General features: G+C 37.0%; 1 protein-coding gene across 1 annotated transcript; it reads left to right on the forward strand.

The window, feature by feature from the left end:
- Nucleotides 1-345: 345 nt before the first annotated feature.
- Nucleotides 346-9,070, forward strand: LOC101747067 (uncharacterized). Its single transcript, XM_021346486.3, has 3 exons — nucleotides 346-2,066; nucleotides 2,687-7,409; nucleotides 7,982-9,070. The coding sequence occupies exons 1-3, from the start codon at nucleotides 1,856-1,858 to the stop codon at nucleotides 8,991-8,993; spliced, it is 5,946 nt and encodes a 1,981-aa protein (XP_021202161.2). The 5' UTR covers nucleotides 346-1,855; the 3' UTR covers nucleotides 8,994-9,070.
- The last annotated feature ends 3,072 nt before the right edge of the window (nucleotides 9,071-12,142 follow it).

The raw sequence follows: 12,142 nt of genomic DNA on the forward strand, positions 1-12,142 counted from the left end.
GTTCCAGAAGTTTCGAATGGAATTCATTACCTTAATAAAACATATTATTATGGTTAAATATTTAGTATAATAAGGTGAGGTCTCTTTTTTTTCCTAACTATGTTGATAGCCTTGAGAGGCTATTTCAGCTTTGCCCTAACATGTAGGTGAGCTCACGGGACTCAAACCGGAGTGTTGCGAACACTGGCCCTAATAAGAGTGGTTCTTCGCAGCATCTACTACCGGATCGCCAACGCGACCCACTGACAACAGCATCTAGCGTTTGTTCGTAAAAAAAATTAGTAATGGCGCGCAAATCCGATGTAAACATACGAAATAGAATTATCGAATGCGATATTTCTGTCGTGTTCTTTCTCTTTTGTCGGCTTTCACTAACGTTTATAAAGTACGTTGTGTTTAGTTAGTAAGTGTAGTACCTTTTTTTTTTGGGCGAGGACCGAACCTCATTCTCCGGTTTCCGCCTAGGGGGCGGTTGAGAATATTAACGGACTACAGTGTGCTTAGTGCGAGTTTTGTAACGTTCTCGATAGCGTAAAAGTTAACCCAATTTTGTATGCAGTTGAAACAGCGCCCCTAGCGGCAAACGTAGGCAAACGATCCCGTTCCATACAAATATGAGCTAACTTTTACGCTATCGAGAACGTTAAAAAACTCGCACTAAGCGCACCGTTGTTTTTAGGGTAAGGCCCTAAAACATCTCAACATCAGTGCGCTTAGTGCAACATCCCACTGAACGAATCCGTCTGAACTCTTTCACCTGACGCAGTGGCGCTGTCGGGAACAGTCTGTAAAGGAAACAATTGAGACTTTGACCAGTTTTTGTTTGTTTTTTTTTTGTTGCCCGTGTAGGCACACGAAGCATACAGCCCACCTGACCCACGGCCCACCAAGCCGCTGTCTACCTTTTAATACTCTCCACAAGCCTCGTTTGAAGAAGGACAAGTCATAGCGCTCGGGAAACACAGTGAAGGGGAGCTCATTCCCGGATGGTACGTGACAAAAAAGATCTCTGGAAACGCACTGTAGATGAACGCAGTTGTTGAACTCTGCTCCAGTGGTGGGCGGTGCGATGGTACGAGATGATGGTGTCATCTCGAACAATTCCTCAGAGTACTCCCCGTGGAACATAAAGTACAAAATATAAAAGGAACTGAAGTCCCTCCGCAGACTCGGGGTTCCAAACGACCCAAACGATGTTTCGAGATAGGTTGCCTTTGGGATCGGGTAATACCAATTTAGTTCGGAAAATTAATAATATTCAATCAGCCTACACAAAATGAATAACTAAACGAAGCCTTAATGGAAAACATAAACGAATATTTACTTGGAAGTTTAATTATCAAACTAATGCTTGTTAACAAAACAGTCTGTGGAATAACAATGCTCTAGCATGAATGTTTGAAATGTTTCATAGTGATGATTTTTGAAGGTTTTTCTTTTTTAAGAAAAAATCTGTCAGCTTAGTCATTTATCATAGATTATATTCGACACAATTTTCCATCGCTAGTTTATTTTCCGATTGAAGTTTTCTCGACGCGACGGTCTAGTGGAAAATCTAAAACGAACCCTATATTATATCAACCACGATGTTGCGTGTTATAATATACAAAGAATAATTTAAGACTCAGCATTATTTAAGTTACAGATTTTTAAAAACCTAGAAATGTAATTAAGTTTATAATCTATGTTAGTACGTATTACGAGGCATTTGCAAATTGTTCGTGTGCCATTAAAAAATGTAACTGTCACAACAAACGCACATGAGTTTAAGTGTTCTATGATGGTTCTATGTGATTGAAAGAAATTTATATTTCATTAATTATAAATGAAAGACATATGTAACTAGTTATAAAATATGGGTAAACGTAAATATGAAAATGATAAAAATACATCCCAACAAAATGACGACTTAACTACCGCGGAAATCGAAGTAAATAAGGGCGAAAATGAACAAACTCACAACGAAGACAAAAACACACAGATTCCATCGAAACGGAATAGAGTTGGAGGATTCGACGTTAAACATTTCAGAAAAGAACTTACCGCGAAACTAGGACATAGTACGGGTATGTTGACATATGAATGGGTGGAATAGAATAAGTATGTATGTGTTGAACATAAAAATAACCTCCAAAAATCAAAGGGATTCTAAAGGCTTTACCGGATGTCCAGTCTTCTCTTAAGTATTATGCCAGCATACTGCGATCTCCAATTGGCACTTACTGGCGGCAGCTTATATTTTTAGGTCATATGAATAGGTTTATATAGATATATAAAAATTTATTATATGAGTAGGATAGGTTTGTGTTCCAATCTGAAAGCCAGGACAAATAAACTACATCATTATTATTATTATATTACCGATATTGTATTATTGTGTTACTGATATACTACAGAGATGAACTAATTAATTTTAATATTTAATTGTAATGTTACATACCTACATTGAAGTGTTTTTTGCTAAACAATAATTCACCAAAATGTGGTTTAACTTGACAAAGTTATTGATATTTATTTATTGATATTGATAGTAGACTTTGTGGAAGTTTTCTATACATATATATCACATATTATGATATATGGAGCGAAAGTACTGCCAGGAAATTAATATTAATCAAACAGTTTGCAATAGTCAGAGGAGAGCATGACCAAGTTTCACTTGTAATCAATAAATTATGATTTTCAGCTCTAACTCAGTTCTTGCAAGTCTGCTTGAACCCCGATAATGAAGTTGACTACCTACTGGAATACCTTAAGGCTGGTGGTAATTCCCACGAAATTCTGCGGCAGATCACTCAGGATAACAAAAAGAACCTCTCATTGGCCACACCAGTCTTCCATCTATTTCACCTTATCATTCTCAAAGTACAATCATCATTGCCACACATGATCTCTATCACAGAAGAAGCCTGTCGATATTTTCTTAACACCTTCATGTCAACGGTTGAGATCATGATCAGTGAGAATTCTGGTCCTCGGCATCGAAAGATAGTACTGAAGCTATTAACATCAATGGTGACTTTAAATCCAGATTTAGGAATTGAAGTATTAAATCAAGCTCCACTGACACCTAAGCATTTACAGCACATAGTTGACAAGTCTAATTATAAAGAAAAAGACAATGTTAGAACTTCATTCCTACATTTGGTGACGTCATTCCTAGTCGATGGACATTTGTTATTAACTAAGGCATTGTTAGAAAAACAAGGCCTTTTAGGTATGGTTATACCTGGCTTAGTGCATGATGAACCAGAGGCAGTGCTAATGTTCCTAAATATTCTCAAAAAGAATGTAATATACAATAGCTTTATATCTAAAAGCTTGAAACTAAAGACTTTCAGCCATCAAGTCCTCCATAATATGTTCAAAGTCTTTAGTTGGAAAGGACCTCCAGAATTAAGTAATACAGTTAAAAATGAAGTACGGAGTGAAATTATTAGTCTGCTTTCAGATCTAATACTGACTTTGTTCACTTCACATCGTTTTGGCTTGTATTTCATTGATACATCACTAGGCACAGCCGAAGCCAACAAGAATCAGAATCTGTACAAAGCATTGCTCTCATTAAAAAGACCTTGGGAGAATGAAGATGAGGGCAATGTTATTTTAGATATTGTTACCAGGTGTCCAGATTTGCACAGAGCCATTGTTAATATTATTGAACAAAGTTTCGAACCCCAGCATTCGCCACTATGGGAAAGAACTTTGAATTTCACTATTAAATTGTTAAATAGACTGAACCCCGAAGAAATGGTCCCTAGAATGAATAACCTAAACAATAGTCAGGTTGCAAATTTTGTACGTTTTGTTACTCTGCCTGTACCACTACTGAAGTTTATACAAATAAATCTAGGAAAAGACCACACTGTGTCCATATACTGTGTGAAAGTTTTAGTAAAAATGTTACAAACTTTAAAACGCTATGTACAAATCTTGGAATTAAGGAGTCCATCTCAAGTCATTGATTTGAAAAACAAGTTAGAATATTTCTTTCCGAAGCATTTGCCTGTGCCTGGGGTGATCGTAAAAATCATTGATGATGTAATAAATGATCAAAACGATATTGAAAAAACGCAAGATTATAAGCTGCCCAAGATCAGTGATGTTGATGCCTTAATATTTCTTATAGATTTACTTCTATGTTATAATGACATACATCCAACATTTTTTGAAACCATTGAGGGCACTATAGATATGAACAAGATACTAGATTATTCCACCGAACTTCATGAAGATACTGCACTACTAAAGTTCAAAGTCGTATCGCTATGGCTAACTTTAGATAATTCTGCTATTTCATTGAAAAATCCAATGTTTAAAGACTTGTTCTTAATAATGCTTGGTGTATTTATGAGCGATAGCAATACTTGGATTGAAGCAAAAGATACACTGAAAATGTTTTTAAAGAATACTGCGATATTTGAAGCAGACGAAGATGAAATTCATATATTACTTTACACTCTTCGCCATGCAAGAGTCAACCCTCCATCTTTAATTGGGGATATCATAGAATATGTTCTCGAAAAACTAACTGATCTAACAGAGTATGTTAGGAATCAACTTGTCCATTTTGAGATCTGCGATGAAAACAGTGCAGGTAGCTTAGAAAAACTGTTTAATGATTTGATGCACAACCGGAATACAGAAGACAGTGTGTTCTTAGAAAGCAAAATTCCTTCGCCATTTATAGTTGGGTGTATCCAATACATACATCTGAAGAAAGATATTAAGAAAAATTTAAAGCAATTTCTATCGCTTTATATCGCAAATCTACTTCACAGTAATTATTCACCAGAAATGACTGAGGTTTTGATTGGCGATTCTAAATTGGATGTCAGGCATTACGTTGCCAGTTGGATTGGGCAACCAGTGCCATTACCGGATTCAATCTCACAGGATAATGTATTAAAGTGCATCTCAGAATCTGTATTTGACTGCAATAATGATGTTTCTCTAAAAGATATTTTCACATTTTTTGTAGAAACAGAATGTGACGAATATGATTTTAAAATAAACAATGTGAATTATAAATTAGACATGACTGTCAATGTTGATAGCTCTGAATTATTAATTTGGTCCAAATATTTGATTTATTGCACAGTACGATTGACCAATATAGGACAATTGACCTCTGAGCAGCAACAGAAAATATCAGATTACTTTCAATGCATAATAGCTATTGGAAGAAAACACCACATGATCGATATTTGTCGAACAATAATTTTGACTCTATTCAAAAGTCCACAAGTTTTAAAAATCTATAAGCTATTAGACCTGAATAAAGGCGAAGCAAGCTTACTGGCAACGAAATTTATGTTAAAAATTATAATGGAACACAGAGATATAATAAGTTATTTGAATGAAAAAAATAAGATACTCAAGTCATACCAGCAAAAAAACTACAATGAAATTGTGAAAGCCCTTGTGAAAATTAATAAAAGAAAGAATATTGTCACTGCTCATACAATGGACGTCTTGGAAGTTGTAGGGTTAAGTAAAGGAGACGATATCCGAGTACTTAACGAAATATTTAACATTGGTGTTGAATGTTTTGTGCGCGATGACAAAGAGCCAAGTTTAGCTCTCGAACTAATTAGATATATGATTGAAAAGTACTCCAAGATAGTAGACAGTGACATCGAACCAAACATTTTGAAGAAATGCATGAACTTATACATGGAGTTATTAACGAACAAGGAATTATCACCGAATTTGAGTAATCTTGAACTGGCATTGATAGAATATTTAAGCAACAAACCGAATCAAGTCACGAATTTACCCGATGAGATATTTAAAAAGATATTTGAAATAAATAACTTTAGGAAGACAACTTCTGCTCTCGCTGTTATAATGCTAAAATATAATATTAAATTCTGTAAGATATTCAAAGAAGAAATTGTTAAACCAGATGTTTTGGCTCAAAGAGAACTTACTTTGCCTTTAGGAACTGGACTTTTAGAACATAAGCTATTTTTAAATGAAAACAAAGATCTCTTGAAGACAATATACGAGGAATACAAATCTAACATAGTTAAGTTTTTGGAAAAGCCCCACAAGGCTGGACAAATATATGTGACGAATTGGATGTTCATAAGAAAACTGATTTTAGAGTGTATGCAAAAGGAAGAATGCGAAAATTTATTTAACAAAATCCACAAATTCGAAATATTAGAGATCAGTCACAATCATTTATTTCAGACGGTATTTTTAAAACTATGCATTTCTGAAGGAACAAAAAAGAAGTCTATATTGATTAATTATTTCCTTTCAATGTTAAATTTAACAATAATTTCTTTGAAGGAAGCGAAAGACGAAGCAGGACTAAACCAATTAGTAAATAATATAAATACGATTTGTGAAATAAGCAGACACATCGATGATTTTGAGGTTGAAAATAAAGAAGAATTCAAAAAGATTACAGAAACAACAACCTGGCAGAACTTCTGTAAGAATGTCTTGAAAGATTCCCTCAAAATTAGAACGGCCACTGAGAGTAACGCTATAGGCGCCAAATTAATACTATTATTGACGAACTTGGTCAAACTCTTTTATCCAATAGACCATGAAGACATAACAACACTATTCGACATGGTCACATCACATTCCGAGTTCTTGAATGTGATGCTCAGTCATTACAGCACGGCGATAAAATCAAGATTGATATATTTCTTGTACGTTTTGATAACAAAAAAGAAATCGGTGATGAAAATACAACAGATACCGGTGTATTTGAGTGCATACCACGCGACAAGGTCTCCGTGTGATAGGCTGATTCTTAGTATACTGAATTATTTCGAGAGCAACGGTCTACCTGTGAATGAATACAAACCTTACGTTTGGGGGGAATCGGCTGCCAACTATTACGCCGTGAGGAAAAACAGATCTGCTTCCCTGTGGGCGCATCCGACACCAAATCAAGTATTGAATTTGTTCGAGAAAGAAATTATTGAGAGGACAATTAAAAAATTTCCTGTCACACAAAAAATGGATTATCATTACGAGTTGCCCTCGAATCTGGATGTAGACGATGCGAATAGTTCTGTCAGAAATATTATTGACGATTTCTTCAAGAAGACAGTTCTGGAATCTGTCCAGATTAAAGATACAGAAGGAGCAGTAAATTCTTTGTTGATCAAAGGTAAATTTGAGAAGCTGGTCGAAACGATGAAGAGAAGAGACGTAGTTGCAACCTCCCATCAGGACGACGATGAGTCTATATACGACCCTCTGTTCGTATTTCCTCTCCTGAGTCACCTCTTGGCTCCGGGTTCGGTGGCGTCTTGTTTCAAGATGTTAAGGACCGGTTTGTTGTCAGTCCCCGTAGTGGCACTGAGCTCTCTCTGTCCGCTGACGAGGGCGGCTGCCTACCACGTGCTCCATCGGTTCTACCTGCTCTTGGAGACTGAGACGTGAGTCTTACTGTATTATTATCTATATTAGTCTAATCAGGTCTCCCATTTACTTTTATTGCTTAAATAGTGAACGAGCCACCGCCCTCCTACTGTTAAGTTATTACTAGATTCCGCAAACAAAACTTGAATTGAATTTTAAGACACGGGCTCGATGTATCTTGTACTATTGTAATCTAATAGTGTAGTATTACTTCTTTATTTTTCGCAATATTGGCATATAAATATAAACTGGTGGTAGGACCTCTTGTGAGTACGCGCGGGTAGGTACCACCACCCTGCCTATTTCTCCCGTGAAGCAGTAATGCGTTTCGGTTTGAAGGGTGGGGCAGCCGTTGTAACTATACTGAGATCTTAGAACTTATATCTCAAGGTGGGTGGCGCATTTACGTTGTAGATGTCTATGGGCTCCAGTAACTACATAACACCATGTGGGCTGTGAGCTCATCCAGCCGTCTAAGCAATAAAAAAAAATTGTTCTGCAATAATTCGGTTACCGAACTCACTGATTCTAATTTGTAGCATCTAAGACGAGGCTCTTATTAAAGTTCTGTATACCTTTATGTATCTAGGAGACACAGGAACGACAAACTGTTTCTCAACGATTTCATCAACACCCTCCGGAAGAGCCTCGCCACAGCCATCACCAGTTCCGACGAAGACTCTGATGAGCTAAACGGCGTGAAGAACCCGAGAGTGCCGGCGGTGGACGCCCTTTATCTGGCCAGAGGACTGATGGTCTCCACGGCGCCTCTCGACCCGCTCTACAAACCGATAAACAACTTCCTGATCGCGAAACAGCTTGTAGATTTTACTGTGGTACCGGACTTTTTAAGTCTCTTCCACGACAGCGACGTCGAGTCCGTAGAAAGGAGAGTCTGGATCTTAGACACCATCATGCACGGCGTCAAGACAATGACCGATGTCAATGTCATATTCAAAACGATGTGCCTGAAGATGATCATGGATTTCTACACGTCCGTGTTAAGTGAGAAAAAAGTGAAAGTGAAAATTATAAATGTTCTAAGTTCGATAGTGAGTGTCCCTAAATCGTTTGAGATATTAGTCGAAGGACACGGCCTAATATCCTGGCTGCATTCGGTTGTGAAGACCGTGAATAAGGAAGATGGTGTATTAGTGACGGCAATATTTGTTTTGATTAAAAACATGTTGTACAGTCTGAGTGTTAATGGCTTGGTGAAAAGTCAAGCGATGCGGAATAAAAATGTAAAAATATACGAAGTTGCGGGTATTAAGGGAAACAGGGAGCTAGAATTTGAAATACTGATCCTAGTGCAAGATTTACTGAAAAAAAACGATGCCCTTGAAAGGCAAGACGTAGCCGAATATTTGAGTTTGTACAGAATGTTCTCGAGGATAACTATAAAGTTCGTTAATAAGAAACATGTTATTAATCTTGTCAATAAAATGATGGAGATCTTGAAGGATAGTGAGAGTGTTAAATTGTTGTCTAAAGCGTTGTTGTCGAACGATGGTTCCGTGTTGAGAAGCAAAGTGTTCAATGATGCTGACGATAGTTTGATAAACGATTTGTATTACGTTGTACAATGTTTTGTTTGTTGATATATATTATGTATATTGTATACACAGTAATTAAGTATATATATAGTTGAAATAAAGGTTTCTATTCGTAAAAGTTATACTTAGTCTTATTAGTTATTGCATCGAAGTGAAGGTGTTTTTTTTCATTTTCTGTTTTTTTCTTTCTTTTTTTATTGCATAGATGGGTTTGGATTGCATAGATAGACGAACTCACAGCCAACTTAGTGTTAAGTCATTACCGGAGCCCATAGATATCTACAACGTAAATGCCGCCACCCACCTTGAGATATGAGTTCTAAGGTCTCAGTATAAGTAGTTACAACGGCTGCCCCACCATTCAAGTCGAAACGCATTACTGCTTCAGGGTAGAAATAGGCAGGGTGGTGGTACCTATCTGTGCGGACTCACAAGAGGCTACTCACAAGACTACCAGGTTTTTAGGGTTTTGGTCTCGAACATCGAAATTGGCCACTGTGTTATTTCAGTGCAAATACTACAACTGTCCACAACCCAGATCAGCGAGTAGCTGCTATCTTAAAAGATAATACTTGTAATGTTTCTAGAACAGACGTATCTACTCGTAAAAATCATTATTAATCATTAACATATTTGTACCAGACTGCACCACTAACTGCGCTTTGATTGAATTGTCCTAATACTCTTGCTTGCGCAAAAAAATCTTTAATTGGACTGCATATTAATGAGAAAATATAAAGGCGACTCAAATAATTGAACTTGACGCATAATGGCGCTGGTATATACCTTCCATTCCTACGTGGATAACAAACATAATGGCATAATATTGCAAAACCCTTTACCTTTTCTCACACAAAATACGTGTTAATGTTTTTTTTTTTTTTATTGTTTAGATGGATGGACGAGCTCACAGCCCACCTGGTGTTAAGTGGTTACTGGAGCCCATAGACATCTACAACGTAAATGCGCCACCCACCTCGAGAGATAAGTTCTAAGATCTCAGTATAGTTACAACGGCTACCCCACCCTTCGAACCGAAACGCATTACTGCTTCACGGCAGAAATAGGCGGGGTGGTGGCGGGGTCTGTATGAAACCAACATAAACATGTAATTATGCAAATTATCAAGTTTCGGAATTTCATTTTTTCACTTTTAAATTCTATGCAGTGAGGTTCTCATTTAGACGAGCATACAATGCATAATTCGGATCTACATGCATACATTTGCATTTAAGTACCCGAGGTCGTTGGCTTTCAAAGTACTATTTTTACAAACACTGAATGTGGATCGAATGTATCATATGATACATCATTAAAGTTATAGCTTTAACCTTGCTTTTTGTACCGATAGACGAGCTTACTTGAAGCTATGTGGTTTTGAAGACCACGATTATCACAATGATAACCACTCAGCATAAGAGCATCGAAGTTTCAATTTTGTTGCTTAATTATTACCACCCGCACGGACACTAGTTAAAGCAAGGATGCGACAACAGTACCCGGGTATAATATTTCGACAACGCTACTACTAATTTTCCGGTGAATCCCTTATTCACACTTTAAATTACCCGCAAAGAAATGTGTTATTTTATTCTGCTAAAATTATATTATATACTACGTAATGTAACAAGTTATACGCAGAGTCAACGGAGTTATTTTGCTTTACATTACTGCTAAAGCGTTAAGTACATTTAATTACAATAATTATTGTTTCCAACTCAGTTTAGTTCATTTTTTTTATATCGTATATTTATTAGTGCGGGTTTTTTAACGTTCTCGATAGCGTAAAAGTTAGCTCATATTTGTAGGGACTGTGATCGTTTGCCTACGTTTGCCGCTAGGGGCGCTGTTCTAACTGCATACAAAATTGGACTAACCTTTACGCTGTCGAGAACGTTAAAAAACTCGCACTAAGCACACTGGTTATCTATTAAGTGGTTTGGGATTCGAGAATGATTTAAATATACACAGTATTTCAATTACTTGATTGATTCTTGTTTAACGATAACCATTCGAGTAGAAGTCGCAGGTACCCGTGAGCGCGTCTATTTGACCGCATGTCATATTAATGTCACTCAAACTGCGATCTTTGGATAACTAGTTCGTGTAAGTATCCACTGTATCGCCGGAAGTTGGATGGATACGAAACCAATGTATTTTTTTGTAAGGTCGCTTGTTTTTTTCCCAAATAGATTTGTATGGCGTGATATCCGATAAGAGTTGAGGTTTTCATTGCTCTTATTGGTATTTATGGAAGATATCATACGTACTTAAGACCCAAGGTCCGAAGTGTCATTTGTGTTGCGAAAAATTGTTTTACCCTTCAAACCGACTTTATGGGATAAATAGACATCAGTAATAAGATATTTTTTTTATGTTAGGAACAAAGCGAATCATTTCAAGCTTATCGTGACTATAGTTAAAGAAAAGCGTGCCCAGAAATCAACTTAATCAATAAAATTATAATAATTAACACGTTAAAATCATTTTGTACACTGTTCATATTTTAAGATCATCACATAGTCAATTTCATAAAACAATGAATGACGGTCAAGATTGTTTTTTTTTATGATTGAAGGATTACTGGTGGCCCGGAGGCCTTTACAGTTTCACCAGGACAGGTGGGCGAGCAAAGGCTCAGCCAGGAGGGGTGGGATTTGCTAACAGCTACCCGAGCGCCTCCGAAGGAGACCTACCAGCTCAAGAGTAGCTGCTTCGCGAATGAATCTACTACCGGATCGGAATCGCGACCCGCTGAGAATATCCGGCGAGAAACTCAGCGAGCTGATTCATGGGTTAGGTTGCACGGCGAACTCTTTGTCGAGTTCGACGAGTACGGTTATCGAGGTCCCTAAGCCTGCTCATAGTGTTAGAGCTGAAGGCGTCTAATGCAAAGGTTATTGGATCTGATGGATCCGTAAGGACGTGAGATTTTGAAATACAAAGTTGTAGTTATCACGTTGTAGGAAATTGTCCGTATTTTTTGTTAGTGTTAAGAAATGATATTATTTCACTATTTTATTGTCCACAATCATTTTATTCACTAAGTCATATTATTTTAGTCATTAGAACTTCAGTATTTGTTCCAATAGCATTAATTAATAACGTATCGTGCCGTAACGTAACGTGTATCTAAGTTCACATGACGCGTTCGTTTCATACCAGTTCTAGGATTAAATGGGCACCGTCGTTAT

This window comes from Bombyx mori, chromosome 3 (assembly GCF_030269925.1).
Source record: "Bombyx mori chromosome 3, ASM3026992v2".
Taxonomy (NCBI): Eukaryota; Metazoa; Arthropoda; class Insecta; order Lepidoptera; family Bombycidae; genus Bombyx; species Bombyx mori.